Source organism: Carex rostrata, chromosome 3, assembly GCF_964058835.1.
Source record: "Carex rostrata chromosome 3, lpCarRost1.2, whole genome shotgun sequence".
Classification (NCBI taxonomy): Eukaryota; Viridiplantae; Streptophyta; class Magnoliopsida; order Poales; family Cyperaceae; genus Carex; species Carex rostrata.
In genome coordinates this window covers 8,649,984-8,670,277 of record NC_135920.1, presented here as the reverse complement: position 1 = coordinate 8,670,277, position 20,294 = coordinate 8,649,984, and the positions used below count along the sequence as shown (strand labels likewise).

At 33.7% G+C, this 20,294-nt stretch overlaps 1 protein-coding gene across 1 annotated transcript; it reads left to right on the top strand.

Moving 5' to 3' along the window:
* Nucleotides 1-13,174: 13,174 nt before the first annotated feature.
* Nucleotides 13,175-14,902, top strand: LOC144551298 (peptidoglycan-binding LysM domain-containing protein). The gene is made up of 2 exons (XM_078299215.1): nt 13,175-13,613; nt 14,078-14,902. The coding sequence occupies exons 1-2, from the start codon at nt 13,209-13,211 to the stop codon at nt 14,456-14,458; spliced, it is 786 nt and encodes a 261-aa protein (XP_078155341.1). The 5' UTR covers nt 13,175-13,208; the 3' UTR covers nt 14,459-14,902.
* Nucleotides 14,903-20,294: the final 5,392 nt, after the last annotated feature.

Genomic DNA, 20,294 nt, shown 5'->3' with positions numbered 1-20,294 from the left:
TTTTGTTGTTTACTAATATGTTAGGAAACAATTCAGTTGTTATGAAATATAGAGGAAATCTAATTATGTATAATATTTTCTGATTATAATATATATAAAATATTAAAAAAATTTAGATATCTTCAACTTACTGCTGCTGGTTGGATTTTTATCATTTGTTAAACTAATTTAATTGAAAGAACCTGTGGCTCAATTTTACCACCTCTGGTCCAACTTTATAGAAAAAACCACAGCATTTAGCATACATTGATCCAACACTAAAAATGTGCAATCCAATTTAATTACAGTTTACTGTTTCAATTCATGGGAAGGATCAACTGAGCAGCTTAAGCATCAGTTTAGAATGTGCTACTTAAGACTACTGGAGGCACTGAAATAGTGATATTTCTAGTCTAAGCAATTTTCTCTCTACCTTTCTCCATCCTTCCCCTTCCCCTGTTAGCAATTAATAAACTTAATTATTAGTCAAATGTAAATAGTCAACGGTTGAAATTTTCTAGAATCGTATTAGAAGACATGTTTATAAATGTATTAGTTAATGTTGAAATTTTCTAGAAGTCATACTGTGGTCTTCTAGATTGTCTTGAAAGATAAAAAAATGTGTATATAAAATAGAAAGAGTTTATGAGAGAATTAAATGTTATTTAGTAATAGTAGAGTGTGTAGAAAGTTTCTATAGGTCTATATAATGCATAAGAAATCTTTGAATGTAAGAGGATAAGAAAATATTTATAATACAAGTAAATTCTCTGCCATATAGTGTTCTTTCTTCCACTATTAAAATATATTAAGTTTGTCCTTATACTAAATCGGTCCTATCAAATTGGTATCAGAGCCTTGTTGAAAATGACCGCTAGAAATCCAAATGTCTCATTTCATTATCCAATTCTAACTAAAACCAACTATGATCAATTGTCGTTGCGAATGAAGGCCATTATTGGCGCTCATGGCTTGTGGAGCATTGTCGAAATGACGCACGGTAACTGAGTTAATGCTTTGCAAAAGAAAAGAAATGGAGATCAAAATGCAATAAGTATCATCCATCAAGGTTTGGATGACGACATATTCGAGAAAATTGCCAATAATATGAGTTCTAAGATGCATGAGAAATTCTTAGAAATTCGACAGTTGGAGTAGAGAAAGTGAAGATGGTGTCGACTCCAAACTCTAAGGGCTGAGTTTGAGTCGATTGTGATGAAAGAGAGTGAGTCTGTTGTAGACTATTTTTTTCAAGTATTAGCACTAGTAAATCAAATGAAAAGAATTGGTGAAAAAAGTGCAAGATGTGAGAGTTGTAAAGAAGATATTGCACTCTCTTAACACAAAATTCAACCATGTGGTGGTGGTTCTTTAAGAGTTGAAGGACACCGAGTCCATGATGGTCGATACATTGAATGGGTCATTGTTGGCCCATGAAGAAAGAATGAAAAAAACTCAATAAGAGCGCAAGTACTTCAAACTAAGGCAACACTAAAAGAAGAAAAATCGGGCAATGATGAAGGTAATCGCAGCAGAGGCCGTGGTGGCTATAGAGGTCAAAGTAGAGGTTACGGCAGAGGTTGGTAGAGGACAAGACTGGCATGAGAACAAGCAAGAGAAGAACCAATAAAACTCGTACGGCGGAGGCCGAGGTCAAGAAAGAAGAAGATCAAGTACAATATTCAAGATTATAATTGTAAAAGATATAGGCACTATACGGTAAAATATTATTACAATGAGAAAAATAAGAGAAAGGAGGTGATGGAGTAGTATTGGTAGAAAGTAAGGAAGCCGATGCGAACAATGATTCGATGTGGTATTTGTACACTGGTGCAAGCAATTATATGTGTGGCTACATGTATATGTTCATCGAAATTGAAGATATTATGGATGGTTATGTATTATTTTGAGATGCATCAAAAGTGAAAGTTGAAGGTCAAGGTAAAATATTTTTTTAATGTAAAGATGGAAATGAGGGATTTTTCTTTAATGTTTATAATGTCTCATAAATGAGAAGTAATATATTGAGTTTGGGTCAATTGTTGGAACGTGGTTATACGATTTTTATGAAAGACTGGACACTTTATTTGAATGATCAAAATAATTAGTTACTAGCCCAAGTATAAATGACAAAAAATTGCATGTTTAAGTTGAATTTGGTGAATGCTGAAGTAAAGTGTTTAAAAATTGCATGACAAAAAATTGCATGTTTAAGTTGAATTTGGTTATGGCACTCGCGGTTTGATTATCTAAATTTTGGTGGATTAAAAGAATTAGCAAATAAAGAAATGGTGAAGGGCAATACCACAAATAAACCACTATGACAAATTTTGTGAGGGTTGTGTGTTAGGGAAGCACCCAAGAAATTCTTTTCCAAAAGAAGCAAGCTGTCGTGCAAAAAATGTGCTTTAATTGGTTCATAATGATGTATGTGGTCCAATCACTCCAAACTCTCTTAGTAATCACTGATATTTTATTATTTTTTATTGATGACTATTTTCGAAGAACTTGAATTTATTTTTAAAATGAGAATTCATATTTTTTTTTCAATTTTTAAGAAGTTTAAAATGATTGTTGAAAATTTGAGCGGTGTGCGCATAAAAGCTTTGAGATTCGATAGGGGCGATGAATTTACATCAAAAGAGTTTATGAATTTTTGTGAGGAGAAATATTTTAGAAGGTTCTTAACTGCACCTTATTCACCACAACAAAATGGAGTAGCAGAGATAGAATCAGACCATACTCAACATGGTTCGAAGAATGCCAAAGAGCAAAAACATGACGAATAAATTTTGGACTGAAGTGGTGAGATGCGCCGTTTACTTACAAAATAGATGCCCTACAACAAGTTTGAAGAATATAACCCCACAAAAAGCATGGTGTGGTGTCAAGCCATCAGTGGCACATTTGAAGGTGTTTGGAAGTATGGCTTATGCTCACATTCTGGATCAAAAGTGCATAAAACTCAATGATAAAAGCAAAAAACTGATTTTTATTAGCCATGATGAGAAGTCCAAGGCATATAATATCTATAATCCTATTACTAAATAGGTACATGTGAGTTGTGATGTCCAGGTTAATGAAGAAGGCATGTGAAATTAAAGTTCCAAGAAGGAGATGTCACATGAAGAGATCAAAAAGGCGACATCGACAAACGCAATAACAACATCAACACAAATTGAAACTTCTTTGTCATTATACAACAATGAAGATGAACTGAGAGCACCAAAAATTAGAAGCTTGAGAGATATTTACGAGGCGACAAATGAATTGCACTTGGTGTATCTTTTGGTTGATACGGAGGACATCACATTCAAACAAGCCGTTAAAAATGAGAAATGGTAAGCTGCAATGCAAGAAAAGATTAATGCTATTATGAAAAATGATATTTAGGAACTTGCGACATTACCCGAGTGTCATAAGTCCATTGGTGTGAAGTGGGTTTACAAGAAGAAGATGAATGCATAAGGTGAGATAGAAAGATACGATGCAAGATTAGTAGTGAAGGAATACAATTAAGCAAAATGTTGGGATTGATTATGAGAGGTGTTTGCGCTGGTTGCAAGAATGGAGACGATTCGACTACTAATTTTGTTAGCAGCTCAAAACAAATGAAATAATTTTCAAATGGATGTCAAATCGTTATATGTAAATGAAGTACTTGAAGAAGAGATCTGCATCGAACAACCTCTTGGATATGTAAACGATGGTAAAAAAAATAAGGTGTTAAAATTGAAGAAGGCGTTGTACGGATTAAAGCAAGCACCAAGAACTTGGAATACCCGAAATGATATATATTTCAAAGAGCATAGATTTGTGCAATGTCCATACGAGCATGTGTTATATGTGAAGGTACGAAAAATGATATTTTATTTGCGTCTTTGCATGTTGATGATTTATATTTTTGAGAAATAATTTGAATATGATTGAGAAGTTTAAGTTAGAAATGACGAATGAGTTTGAGATTACCGATTTGGATTATATGTTATATTTTCTTAGGTTTGAAGTGAAGCAAAATGAATATGCAATTCTTGTGTCTTAAGAGGCATATGCTAAGGAGATTTTAAAGAGGTTTTAAATGGAGGATTGTAAATCCCGTTAGCACTCTGGTTGAGAGTGGCACGAATTAAATTATCCTGATATGATGAAGGCAAGGCGGTTGACACAATTTTATATAGAAGTTTGGTTGAAAGTTTGCATTACCTCACATGCACAAAATCAGATATAACATATGGAGTCGGTTTGCTGAGCCAATATATGGAGGATCCGAAAATGACGCATTGGAAAGTCATAAAACAAATTCTTTGTTACATTAAAGGTACATTATCTCATGGCTTATTTTATCGTTATATTAATGAGCTTAATCTTGTTGGATATTTTGATAATGATTGATGTAGAGATGTGAATGAAAGAAAGAGCACTTTGGGTTTTGTATTTTTTCAATGGAAGCACGACATTTACATGGCTCTCGAAGAAACAATTGATTGTTACTTTATCAACATATTAAGCGGAATATGTTGTTGCATCATCATGTGTATGTCATGTTATGGCTACGTAAATTATTAAATGATATGAATTTTAATCAAGAGATGTCAACCAAAACTCGAGTGAATAACAAATCAGCAATTGAATTGGCAAAGAATCTGGTGAATCATGAAAGATTTAAGCACATTGATGTGTGTTTTCAGTTCATACAAGAACATGTGAAGAATGGTGATGTGGAGATGACTCATGTAACGAGTTGTGATCAAGTGACGGTTATTTTCACAAAACTATTACTGGGTGAACTTTTCTAAAAATTCAAAAAATTGCTCGGAATGCTAGAAAGAAGATAATTAAGTTTAAGGATGAATGTCAGAAATTATTAAACTTAATTATTAGTCAAATGTATTATTTAATTATTGGAATTCTCTAGAAGTCGTGTTGTGGTCTTCTAAGTTATCTTGAAAGATTAAAAATGTGTATAAAAAATATAAGTGTTTATAAGAGGATTAAATGTTATTTAGTAATAATAGAGTGTGTAGAAAGTTTCTATAAATTTATATAATATATAAAGAGTATTTTGAATGTAAGATAATAAAAGAATATTAATAATACAAGTAAATTTTCTATTATAAAATATTTTTTTCTCTGCTACTAAAATATATTTAAATTTACTTATATATTAAATTAAATCGGACCATTCACCTCCATCAAAGAACTTGCGTGCTTGATCGTTTGCCGAAAGCGCAGTAAAAGAAGGGAGAGACTTAAAAGATAAAAAGAACAAAGAAAAAAAAATTCAAATAAGTAAAGTTGAATGATTGTAACATTGACCCACAATTACATAAAAAAAAGGGAGCATCTAGCTATCCCCCCGTAACAATCTCCCATTTCATCCCCCAGTCATTAACTACTTCAATAACTACTAACTACCTAGGGGGACCACTTACTATTTGGGGACCACATAATATTTGAAAGATTTTACAACTGGCGCGCGCAAGTATTCATCTATAATGCATCAAGTATTCATCTATAACACATCAAGTATTCATGCCTAATATATCAAGTATTTAAAAAAAAAATGGACACGTTTTTAGAGGTGAGATTTTTTCTTCTTCGTTCAATCTAATTAATATTTCTGACAATCGGTGAGGAATTTTGCAAATCTAAAACCACGAATGTTTTTGACATAATTTTATCTTTAAAATGAGATCTATGGTCATATACTTTTGAGTTGTCCGTTGTACAAGTATTCATCCTTATCGAGAAAGTATTCATCCTCGTCGTGCAAGTGCAAATATAGAAACTGGATACATCACTCATCCATCTTTTACACGTTTTTAGAGGTGGGTTTTTTTTCTCCGTTCAATATAACCAATATTTCTGACGATCTATGAGGAATTTTGCAAATCTAAAATCACGAATGTTTTCTACACAATTTTATCTTTCAAATGAGATCCATGATGACATACTTTTGAGTTGTCCGTTGCACAAGTATTCATCTTTTATCGAGAAAGTATTAATCCTCATCGTGTAAGTGTAAATATAAAAACTGGACACATCACTCATCCATTTTTTACATGTTTTTAGAGGTGAGTTTCTTTTTCTCCGTTCAATCTAACCAATATTTCTGACGATCTGGGAAGAATTTTGCAAATCTAAAACAACGAACATTTTCTACACAATTTTATCTTTCAAATGAGATCCATGATGACATACTTTCGAGTTGTCTGTTGCACAAGTATTAATATCTTGTCACGCAAGTATTCATATCTAAGACATCAAGTATTCATTCATATATCTCTATTTTTTTCAAAATTTGTTTTTATGTCATTTATTTAATACGCAGTGGCCTAATTCACCATTAATAAAGTTTTGTTCTTTGCAAAACTCGCTACTTCATGAGGAAGGGGAACATAAACATGAAAAAGATTAATTGCATATACATATACAAAATTATTTTGATACGATCGACAGTGACGGATCTGACCCGGTAGAGATGTGCTCTAGTATTCATTCAAACACATTGAAGTATTCATTCTACACATTGAAGTATTCATTCCTGGCAGAGGCGTGCTTGATTGGGATGGAGTGACGGATGATCTCCGGCAGAACGTTCGCTAGAGCAGGAGCAACATGCATAGAGGGAAAAAACCGAGGCGAAAGTGTAAGAGGGAGGGAGCTTATTGTATTTATCATTTCGAGGTGGGAGAGAGAGGAGAGCTTATCAATGGAAAAACAGAGGTGGAGGAGGAGGTGGGATGCGGAGGTGGGAGAGGGAGGTAGAGGCGGAGGTGAGGTGAGGTGAAGGTGAGAGAGGGAGGTGGGAGAGGGAGGCGGAGGCGGAGGTGGGAGAAGAAGATGGAGGTGAAAGAGGAAAATAGAGATTGAAGAGAAAGGGAGAAAGAAGAAATAAATAAATGTTGTTAGAAATAGTAGTTATAGTTAAAATAGAAAGTTAGTTGGGAGATGGATAGGTGGGGGATATTATAATTACCCAAAAAAAAATAGAAGAAGAGCAGTAACCGTGTCCATTCCGAAATTTTTTTAAATACTATAATAAACAAAGAATAAATCAAATGTTTCAGGGGATTCAAAAAATGTCCGGGTCACAGACTCAATCTGCAGACCCAATTAACGGGGACCGCACAACGGATCTGTGATCTCAGACTGGAGTCTGCAAATTGAATCTGCAGTCCCACAGATTTTTTATTTTTTATTTTTCTTAAGAAAACATTTATTAAATAATGAAAAGGCTCAAAAATTGAGAAAATATGTCACATGATCGTTCTAAACCAAAAGTGAAGCTTATCAGTCAAGGATCATTCCGGACCAAAGCTTTTTTCTTTATTTTGTTTAAAAATATTTATTAAATAATAACAAAGCTCAAATATTGAGGAGATATGTCAGATGATTTTAAAGTCTGCAAATTAACTTAATATTCAATCTCGACACGAATTCCAAGTAAAATAAAACAAATAATTGGACTTGCAGATTCAACATGCGGACTCCAATTTGGGGTTGCGGATTGAATCTACGGCCTAATTATTTTTCGAATTCCCCCCTCCCCCAAAACGAGAATAATTTGATTTATTTTTTTATTATGGTACTTAAAAAAGAATTCGGGCGTCCATCAATGTCACGAGTCACAACAAATCTCAATCTAATATATTTTTGAGGTTATTGTTGCATCTTTTTTATTTAAATAAAAGTATAACACAATTTAGGGTGTGCAAAAAAAGTATTATATGTATGTAGCCAGTTTTTAAATATAGAGATTGTAAAATATAAAATATTTTACTAGATATTGTACATCAATTATACTTATTTGCTTTTCTTTTTCTTTTTTTATCTTGAGAATCGGAGACTTGGCATGGTGGTGTGAGTCTTATTTCTCTAAAAAAAAAATGCATATTCAATTTTTAAGAATGATATTTAAAAAATATCAAGGTGTACTTAGGCCTTCACGCCTAAGAGCATTTGAATCAAAAAATAAAACTTAGGCCTTCGATACAATTTTTTTTTTTTTCCTTTTATCTTGGAGATTCTAGAATCAAAACAAAATTGTTATGCCCTATATGCGCGCGGCTGTTTAAGTATGTTAAATAAAACCATGTTCAGTAAAATTTATTATAATCTATTTTAAACTGATTACATGGTTCACATATTTTCTTATGATTCTTTCTATTTTAATATATTTGTAGATACCATGAGATCAGTTGTTTAGATGGCATAATTGAGCTTATCAAGGTTTATTTGAATTATAATTGAATTATTGAATTCTGATTGAGTATCTTTGTAATTACCAGTTTATGTGATTCCAAATAAGTAATTGCTGAATTGTAATTAAATTATTTTTTTGGTAAAAGAAAATATATGCTGATAATGATTTTTTTTTCTAAAAAAAATAACAAAATATACAGCGGAGAAATAATTTGTAAAATTATTATATAAATGTACTTTCATATGGTTCATCTAATGGAATTTTTTTGCAATGTATAGAATGGAGTTAATGGACCCCATTTATTAGTTATATCATGTAACACACTCAACAATTTCAAGTTTAGAGGGGAATTATAATTGTAAATCATTAACTACAAATCCCTGACATTGCTATACCTAACTGCTTGTTATAGTTGCAATTTTCTCAAGGGGGATTAAAGGGAATAAGGCACAAAGTACTATTAAAAAAAAGAAAAAATAGTGTGCTTCACTTTGCTGATACGAGTGCAAACAGGTAAAATATTAATTCAGTACAATTATGATTTTTTTAATGCAGCCTTTTAAATTTTATTTGTTTTCACTTTGTTTCATATTTGATTTGTTTTAATTTACTGACAAAAATAGTGTGCTTCACTGTCGCGAGTACGCTTGTGTACTGCTGCTGGTATGCCTCTGCACTGATGCTGATATGCTGGTATTGGCTGGATGATTGAAGGTTGATGGATTTTGTAGTTAGTTTGTTGTAATTTTTATATATGTTCGAGTCTGTAGCAGCAACCTGAATGCTTTGTGTGTACTATAATGACGCTTTAAAAAATATAATCACATTGCTTTTATGGCACATATATGTTATAAAATAAAATTCATATGCTTCAATCTATAAAGAAGTAAAAAGAAAATAACTTTTGATAACAATAAAAAATCATAGACTGAAAATTAATTTAAAAATGACGACTTAGGACATCAATGTATTTACTAAAAATAATGACTTCAGCTGTCACCTTATTCAAGAAAAAAATAATTGAAAAAAAAACAGTGTTTTTTTACGGGACTCGTACATAGTTGTATATTTTATATTGGACTTGGTCATTTTGTGGGGAAGCGAAGAGACAAAAAAAGAATGAGTGTAAAAATGTTTATATTACTGGATTTCACAGAATTATTTTGACAAAAAATTTGAAAAGAAGATATTTTGACAGACCTTTTTTTTTCAAATATGCCATTATGTAAAATTTTCCCACTTGATAATTATCTGAATAGTGAATTTAAACGCAACACGATTCGCTTCCCTATTTGCTAGTCCATGTTCCGAATATACTAGATAATTTTCTGGTTGCATGCTGTATTGGCAGTTGATTATTTGGTTTCTTTGAAACAGTATTGAAACTTGCCATTCCAAAATAATCCCGCAACCGAAAATTTTCAGGTTTATTGAACAATGTCATTTGCTAAATATACAATTAATATACAAATAATATCACAAAGTTAACATTCCGAAGCACGAGAAAGAAAAAAAGATGGATAATTTCTAATGTTAGGCTGAGACGCTGTCACACCCCGGAACAGGGGGTCGCGCAGTTTTGTTTTAAAATGCGGTTTTGTTCATGTAGATTTATATATATATATATATATATAAATTGTTATGTTTATGTGTGTGGGCCCGATTCTATTAGTATGCGGGGGGTGGCAGGGGGGCGGCAACCCCCTGCGAGCGTTGTCTGAGGTTACGAAGCACCGCTCAATAGAGCACGGAAAATTTTATTTTGAAGAAGTCAAATTGCATGAAAATCCTTTAACCGACGGTCCAGATTAGTCAAATTATCATATGATTTGATTTAAAACAAGTTTGGTTCAAATCCGATTTAATTTGGCTAAGTTATACTCAAAACAGCATTTTTCAGAATCCCCATTGCGGCCCGCAATAGGGCTGTTGCGGCCCACAACACTTCCCAAAATTTCCAGCCGTTGAAATTTTCCTCTGTCTCCATTCATTGCGGCCCGCAATGAATTTATTGCGGCCCGCAACAAATTCTAAAATTCCCAGCCTCTGCAAAGCGCTTCTGCCTCCATTCATTGCGGCCCGCAATGAATTGATTGCGGCCCGCAATGACCTGGTTGGCTTTTTAGGCTGCGAATTTTTCTCTGTCTACTCTCATTGCGGCCCGCAATAGGGTTATTGCGGCCCGCAATAAGGGTACTGTTTTTCATCCCTTTGCCCATTTTCGTGGAATTTCACCCCGTTTTCAAACCCGATCAAATCCCCGTATAACTAAACAATTATTCCCCATTCACTAGAAATTTTAATGACGTTTAACATGCAATTTCAACATTTAAATCATAACAACCATTTAAAACATACCGTTAGGGTTTTATAACATAAGACGGTTCGGTAATAACCTATACATCAAAATAACCGACTACGGGTTCAACTACACATTCAAAATGGCATAAAAAGGGTTTGGCATAACCTATTAGCTCGGCCTATACTCACGAGTCGAGCCCGAGTCCCACTTCACTCGCGTTTACCTGCACATATCAGTTCAAAGGGAAAAATTCCCCGAGGGGAGGGGGTGAGAAAACCTGTCATCCGTTTTCTCAGTGCGGAATTTAAAGGGCTACTGGATTTGTGAGAAATCCATCACCAGAACTAAATACACTAGCGATAAGGCATCTATTTACTTATTCACCAATAATAATAAATGCACATGTACCGGGAATAGATTCAAACAGATTTCAATTCACAAAAATCAACATCAATCAACGAATGTCCAGAAAGATTTGGTTTCACAGATATAATATATATAAGTCTGGTTATGAGGTACAGATATCAACTATCGATCACCTCCGGCTTAACAGTTCTATTTTCTGGTTTCAAGTCATACAATCTCATCAATTCATCACTTAAACTATACACGGGCATATTCCGCGAATATGCAACAGAATATCACTTTTCTCAAAAAGAAATCACTGACACTTTCACTGAGTCACTGAACCACAGTTCTACCTAAAATTACACTGCACTTCCCTTACCCAACCGGTACTGGGTTCACTAGGGCCATTCTCCAGATGCGCATAAGGGTCCTGGATGAAAGTCTAGTAGCTAGCTAGACTTTCCACTATGATACACTGTTCACTTCACACAATCAATCCAAGTCATACTGTGGTTCCACTCACTTATTCAAAACGACAGATCAACAATCGATAAACCGTACCAACATGAGAATCATAACAGTTATACAATTCAATTACCCTAATATCACAATTAATGCAATGCGGCAACAAGTGCTTTCAATCAGAGATTCAACATGCTATGCACAGTTTATTTAAATCAAGCAATCAACATAAATATAATAATATGCACCGTTATTTAGTTCTACGAATAAACCCCAAAACAGATCCCGTGAACCCCCGCACCTGGTTATATAGGGCACGTAGAGGGTCTGCGATCTCGCGACTCGGTAAGCTCGTCAATCCCGCTAGCCGTGCTCGTTAGGATCTATCCATAGGTCAATTTATTAAATTCCGGCACTTTTACAATTTAAACCCTAATCAATTTTTGAGAAAATCCGTAATTTGGAAATTTGGTTGCACTTTGGAACACGGAATCAATCAATTTACACTTTAGAAACAACAAAGGCACGGAATAATCAATTTGGTACGATTCTACGGGTTTTCACCGAAACCCTAAAAACACGGAATCGAGAAATTTGGGAAAATCCGTAAATTGGAAATTTGGTGGCACTTTGGAACACGGAATCAGTCAATTTACACTATAGAAACAACAAAGGCACGGAATAATAAGTTTGGTACGATTCTACGGGTTTTCACCGAAACCCTAAAAACAAGGAATCACGAAATGAGAGAGAAATAGAAAGGGGAATTACCGATGGAACGGATGGATGTACGAGATTTGAGCTCCTCTTCCTAAATCTCTGTTTTCGTGAAATACGGTCACCGGGGTGTCTCTCTCTCACTCTCTCTCTCTCTCGTTCTTTCTCTCTTGGCGGAAACAAGGGAAAAGAAGAAAAGAGATGGGGGCAGGAAAGGAAAGGAAGGAGGGGAAGAGGAGGGAATGACAAGGGGCCCCCACTTGTAAGTGGTATTTTTGCAAAATAAACCCTCCACTTGTTCGATATTGTTTAAATGATTTATATAACCCCAATTGCTCCTCTCTCTTAACACAATTAATCGTATAATTATTTTTCACCATCCACGTCACTAATTTCGTATATACGTATATATATTTTATTTGATTTAACCACTTATTATTTTAATTAAATCTGAATTTTAAAAATTCACGGTGTTACAGACGCTGAGTATTCTTCATTGTATGAAGATAAAACTAGTGCATCTCCAAGGTATAATTAAGCAACATCTTGGTTCTTGGATAGAGAAACTGATTAATTATTCCACTTTATCGAAAAGAAAGCATTTTTTCAGAGGTTCAAGATCATCTACTATTAATATTTCTCCGGAGGTTGTTGGTTAATGGACTGACTAGTAGTTAGGCGGAGTCCTGAGGAGATTCACAAGTAACAACTCGCAAATCAAAAGTCAGTGCATATCCTCTGAGGTAACAGAATATTTCTGCCTAGATGCAGACCGTCACCGGACCGAGAATTCACATCCTCTCCAATACCTGATAAGGGAATCTTTTACAATTACTAGATCTGAACCGTACTTTTTAACTTGGCACGAATCTCAAAGCCCAAAAATACAGCCCCTACAGTGACCCGAATCCCAAGCCGGTTGAGATTTAATCTCAAACCGTAAAGTAAGTGATCCTCTGCAATATCTGTGCAATACCTGAGAGGATACGGATTCACGGAGAGATTGGGTATTTGGGTTGGATTTGGGATACACGTGGCACCATAATACTCGTGCGGATTCTGATCGGACGATCCGGATCTAAACATAAATATTCTGTTACCTTAGATGCTATGAATTGCTTCCCAATCCCCACAAACCAACGGACAGTCCAAACAAATATTTTTGACCCGATCGTGATCGAGTGATCCACATACATGGCGTGCTGTTGCAAAGAGGAAGAACAAGAGAACACCGATCTCTTTGCGCCGCTCTCCTGCCCCGATGCTTCCCCGCCATCTCCACCTTCTCTTATTCTCTCTCCCATGAATTCCAACTTCAAGGCGCTCTCCTCCGCCGACCTTCTCCAGTCAATCCTCGAGCGCCTCCCGCCACGCGATCTGGCGAGATCCACTTGCGTCTGTCGGCTCTGGCGCACCGTCGCCTCCGACAGGGCTATGCACGAGCGGGCCTTCGCCGGCCCGTGGGGAGTCAAACGGGTCGTCGGGATGCCTTCCTCTACTGCCTTCTGGCGATACTCTTCGCTCACTCGATTCGCTATCTCGCATCGCCTTGTCAAAGGCGATACTGTCGCTGGACTCGCTCTCAAGTATTCAGTACAGGTACTCAGTTTTGGTAAAATATTTAAAATTTTTGTTCAAGTAGTCAGCCTTTACAAAAAAAAAACAAAAAAAATTCTTCTTATTTGGGAGAAGGGGGATTTTATTGCTTTCTCATCAATGTTGTCACTCTGAAAATATTAGCTATTCATTTTATTTATTCATTTGAGTAGTCAGTACCTCAATTTTTTGTTTGTTCATTTGTGTAATATGCTATAAATCAACATGGACAATCGATTGTAGTAAGCTGCTGGAGTTGGAGTGGAATTAATGTTATGGATCTTAAATTAGAGTTCTAGATTTCATTTGAAGAGTTTTGTTTACATCATTACTTGAATTTGTGGATGTGTTAATCAATGAAAGTTACTGACATTACTGAACAATAAAATGTTCAAGGAATACATGTTTCTTTAAACTACCAATAAGATGCTCAGTGATACTTACTAATTAATAACTTTTTTTTTCAGGTAATTGACATAAAACGACTAAACAACATGATGAGTGACCACGGCATCTATTCTCGCCAGCGTCTCTTAATTCCCATTGCCAAATCAGAACTCCTTTTAGGTGCAACATGTTACATTGAGCTGGATGAGCACGCAAGACGAGAAGTAGCTGTGTTGTACTTAGATGGGGGTCCCAGTGATCCATCCATTTGTCAAGCTGGCAATAGCATGTCAGAAATGGATAGGAGAAAGAAAAAGATAGTCGATTCTGTAAGACGGAGTTTACATGTCGATGATGGGACGGCTGAGTATTATTTATCTGTTGCCAATGGGGATCCAAGGGCGGCTATGATGCAGTACTCTGAGGATCTTAGGTGGGAGCAACAAAGCCCTTACATGTAAACATGTTGGTTTCGTTGGTTGTATCAAGAGTTACCATGCCTGGATTATCAATCTATATTTGAGGGTATTGGTAAGTATTTGAGTTGGTTATTTATTTTGAGCTTTTTTTAACATGTGAGGAACTATATTTTAAATTCAAAATGATGTCCAAAAGCACACTAGAAGCTGAAGCCACCTGATTAATAGTCTTGGTTAATATAGCACGTCGAACTACTTATACCACTGTCTAAAAGGGATGAGGGATGGAATTAAAATTGGTTGTGCAAGTGAAGCAGAACGAGCTATTATTTACATGAATGTACATAGTTACTGTCATAACCTCATTTATAACTCTATCAGAGGTCGTGTGTGTATGTATATTTAGATTGTATTAAGCTATTATGTACATTTTGTCTATATGGATTATGGAAGTTCAATGTTAAATGTGTTAGCTTTGATGCTTCATTTGTGTTTGTGATTGTTCTGATAGTATTAGAAATTTATTTGTTCAGTTTTTGAAGAAATTTCAGATTACTTTGTTTCCTTGTGTGTCTTACTCTTTTAATTATTCTTATGGTTACTCTTGAAAACCTTCAAGCTATTGTGCTGTAGTTAGTTCCCATTTTGTATCCGTCAGGGCTGCTGTTATGTTTTCTCAAAAAATGATTAAAAAAAAAAACGAACCCAGTGTCATGGAAGGGAATTTTTAGGCAGCCTTCCCTTGCATTTTGCAAGGATACTGACTCGAATCCAGGACCTCCAAGACACAAGTGGAGTTATTCTACCACTGCTCCAGGCCTGTCCTTCAAAAAATGATTAGTGTTGTTAATTTAAGTTGATATGTATGAATAGCCTTTGTAATTGCTAAGTTGTGGTCACACCTACCATGTACTGCAGCAGTGTACGAGGAACTGATCTATATTATAAGTTTAAAACTATGGAGATATATAGTCTGATCTCTTATGATAGCATAATGCTGAGATTGATTGTTCTATTTTTGTATATTAGGAGTAAAATTATTAAGGAATATGATTTAGCTATTAATTATAGTTAAGAGAAATTATTACTGTGCTTTATCCCAAATCAATTGTTCTGGGAAAAAACGAGACGAAAAGATAGATTTTCATTCTATGCAAAATTTAATCTTTTTATTACAACAAACTCTCATTTTATAGTTTATACCGGTTTAATTTAGCTGCTGATATTTTTTTTATAAAACGTAAATAATAAAATCAATAAACAGATTAATTATTCTTCAAATTACAAAAAACCATTAAATCGAAAAAAAAAATTGGTTACCCTATGAGGTAACTGAAAAAAATATTCCAATTACTCCCTTTACAAACAGCCACACAACCCACAACAAGAAAAAAAAAAAAAAAAAAAAAAAAAAAAAAAAAACGAACAACCGAAATAAATTTTTGGTTACATGAATTTAAAAAAAATTAAGGTGGTAATCAAATTTAATTTTTGTTTACCCATGGAGTAAAAAAAAAACCACTAAAATGTGGAATTTTTGTGATCCAGGATGTAATGGAGTGGTAAGAAGGTAATAGAAATTTCTTTTTGGTTAACCATTAGGTAACCGTATTTTTTCCAGTTTTAATAGTTTTTTGTAATTTGAGAAGTAATGAATCTGTTTTTTTTATTTTATTTACGTTTTATAAAAAAATTCCTAGCTGCTGCGTCACCTCTTTATTAGCTCCCCAAAGTAATAAATGATAAAATCTCTTACTAAATATGAGGTGGTAGTACAATTGGTTAAAAAAAATATTCTAGTACTATGGCTATTTAAAGATCAAGAGTTCGATGCTCGTAACTTTGCAGCTTCTACAAAAATTAAAAATAAAATAAAACTCTAACCAGCCAGCGTATACTATCTACTGGGCCTTGAGAAGGCCCAAGACGCCATAAAAAATACTTTGATAAACCCCTCATTTGTTCTTACTGTCATACGGTCAATTTCTCACTAAAAGTTAAAATTCGATTACGACCCAAGAAAGCAAAATTTCTGACAACTGGAGTTGCAAACACAATAAGATAGGTAAGACTTAATAAGTGTATATATTGTGCTATATAAAATGTTATTTTTTTTCTTTACATAATTTAAGCTGTGCTTGTCCTTTTATTCGGAAATATTCGCTTCATATTCGGAAATATCCGGTTCTTATTCATATTCTTATTTTCTATTCGGAAATATTCAGTCGAAAAGATAATATGCGGAAAAATATATTCGGCCGAATATTAGACCGAATACTCATTTCCTATTCGGTTTCCAACCGAATACGAATATTCGGCCAAATATTTCTGCCGAATAGACCGAATATTAAAACAATGGCTATTCCATATGCCTTCTCTTAGTTCTTGAACTTAGCCAAATCTTTCATTCTAGCCTTAAATTCACCTTACCAGCCAATGAATTCTCATATAGTGTGTCCTTTAGAGTGTTAGACTTTTTATAGGTCTATTGAGAGATCAATTGTAACTTGTAAGGGACAATCATTCTTAATTTGTTAAAAAAAATAGATCGGTGACATAACTAAATTTGCCATAGGACATTGTTAATCCGAATTCCATTAACAAGTTGGAGCGTTATTTTATTTGTTTTTTGTGTGAACTTATTTTCCATCAAGATTTGTATAAATGTAGTGCTTTTTTAGCTCTGCTTTAGGTTGTTATTTAAGTCAAAAATATTGAAATTTTGATCGAGACAATCATAAACTGTCTAATTCGTTTGTACTACATTTATTTTGTTATTATGGAAGTGGTGCCGCTCAAGCCAGAGGCAATTTTATCGCCCTGGCGATCACTCCTCCCACCCCAGTCCCGCTCTCCTCCACCTCATCTATGTTTTCTAAGTCAATGTTTCTGTTCGGTGGATTTAGTTATTATTTTTGGTACTTCTGTCTAGTGGATCTAGCCACTGCTCATTTCTTCGTTGTCGTTTGAATAGGTGCTTCCATCTAGCAGATTTGGCAACTATTTTTTGGTTCTTCTGCTCTGTGGATTTGGTTATCGCTCTTCACATTGTCCTTTTGGAGATTTTGTTCTTTGATACCAGCGGTTCGTTTTTTCTTACCTTTTCTTGAGCCCTTCTTCTCCTATTTGGCAATGGAAGAGTGGATGAAACGAGTGGTACATATAGTTACTTACTATATAGTGGAATAAATATCCAGTTAGACAATAAATGTTCAGTTTTTGTGATGCTAATGTTATGTGTTGCTTTCTGCCTCTTCTTCTTCTCTTTCTGTTTCGAGGTAACTGTCATGGACTGGTTGATTTAGTGCCTTCTCAGCTGATGGGTGACTGCCCTGGTCCGGTTGATTCAGTTTTCGATCTTGTTTGGATGCAATGCATTCTTGGCTGTGATATGCGTACAGAGAAAATTATCGCTAGGCTCCTATCACGCTAATCAAACAAGAATGATCAATTTGCGTCTACAGAATGCACATGCCCCTATGCATTTTTTGTTTTGTTTAGTTGTATGTTTTTCACAAACACTATTTGTCTAATCTTTTGTAACAACTATTTTGTAAAAAAAATTCTATCAATAAAACTGGATTTTCAGTAAAAAAAAAAACATTTATTTTGTTATTACCACATATTACAAATTCAAAATAATTCAGTATATACTTCGTTTTATCTTCAATTATCAAACAACAAATTTTTGAAAAAAAAAATAACAAATCCTTTTTGGGGTTGGTACTTGCTCCAATCATTGACTTGACTCGGAGTCTTTTCTGATAAAAATCTTGATTTGTACTATTTATTTTGTTTTCTTTAGTTGACTCAATGGGTCAATTGAGATTTGAGATAATATCAGCCATACATTGTTTTTTCTCTCCTCTCATGTGTCCTGTGTGTCGGTAGTAAGCCGCAAGATAATCGAGGCCCACTAATCAAGGCAGTCGCCAGCTAATTTTTCTTGATTAAATAAATAAAAAATGGAATTTTTTCATAAACCATAATTAATAAATCAAAAATTAGAAAATCAATATGATTATTTATTTTTTTGAAAAACCATAAGGACCGTATGGTCCCTACGGTCTCCAAAATTGCATTTCTCCAGACCATAGGGACCATACGGTCTTACCATTTATTTATTATTTTTTTATAAAACAGAAATTTTTTAAATTTTTTTATTTTTTGTATTAAAATATTAAAAATATTAAATATATTTCTTTGAAAATAGATGAAATATAATATAATTTGATTTATTAGAAAGACTGCAACAAATAACTCAGATTAATATTTTTCAGGTCGGATTTTTCGCGGCTGTAAGAAAAATTAATATATTTCTTTATGTGTTATGGAAAAAAAATAAAAATGCTTAGATTCTGAGTTATTGATCCCGGTTCAAAAGTCACTTCTAGGTAATCCAGAAAATATTGTGATCCTTCTAGGACATTTAATTTATAAAAAGTTGTATCTATTTTAATAATTCTTTTTGAATAACAATCATTAAATAACTTGAAGTTTTTGTTTTTTTTTTCAAAAGTAGATACAACTTTTCATAAATTAAATGTACTAGATGGATCACAATATTTTCTGAATTACCTAGAAGTGACTTTTGAATCGGGATCAATAACTCAGAATCTAAGCATTTTTATTTTTTTTCCCCAATAACACATAAAGAAATATATTAATTTTTCTTACAGCCGCGAAAAATTCGACCTGAAAAATATTGATTCGGGTCATTTGTTGCAGTCTTTATAATAAATCAAATTATATTATATTTCATCTATTTTCAAAGAAATATATTCAATATTTCTAATATTTTAATACAAAAAATTTAAAAATTTAAAAAATTTCTGTTTCATAAAAAAAAATAGTAAGACCGTATGGTCCCTACGGTCTGGAGAAATGCAATTTTGGAGACCGTAGGGACCATACGGTCCTTATGGTTTTTCAAAAAAAAAAAATAATCATATTGGTTTCCTAATTTTCGATTTATTAATTATGCTTTATGAAAAAAATTCTAAAAAATGACTTCGATGTGTAACTGTGAAATTAAATGTTGATAGATATCTTTTTAAAGTATAATAGATAATAAAAGAATTTTACTTACAAAAATAAATATAAAGGTGACTTCAAGACAATAATGTTATCTTATTTGCTAAAGTTAATATTTTAGTAAATTAAAAAATTAATAATTTAAATTTACGAAAATTTTCAAGTCAATTTGAGTTCAATCTATTCAAATTTAATAGTTCAATAATTTTTCATCTCAGATTAAATTCAGCTGACAGATAATTAAAAAAAGAAAGCAGTAGAATCAGTTCGCTAGTTCATTAATTCCTGTACAACTTTTGGAATTTCATTGATGATGATATGAATATACAATTCATACAAGGACAATAAAAATATAATTGTAGAATTGAATTTTTTTTTTCCTGTAGAATTGAATTTTTTTTTTCATGCAGAAAGTCTACCATTATCTTCTCTTACAGCCAACTTGTCATGTAAATTATTTAGTTGACTGATTGACTAAACGATCCTTCAATCAACTCCTGTGAATAAATTACTCTAAAAACTTTTCTGATTTCTCTTAATTTGTCCGATTTAAGTTTCTTTACATGATTTATCTTTAATTTCCAAAGCAAGTTGAAGAGTCAAGGCCTAGATTTTTGTTGATTTTCTCTCTTGGGCTGATAGTCTCGCCGGAAAATCAAGATTTTAATTCTTGCAATGGGCCAACCAGACATTTAGCCTCAATCTTTCAAGAACTACACGCCACCCTCGATCGGCTCAATGCATCTCTGTTACCTGCTCCCCAGTCACATCCGCCCCCTTCCCTTCCATCGCACAATCATTCTACCTCCTTTAAACTAGTCACTCAATTACCTCCGCTCAACCC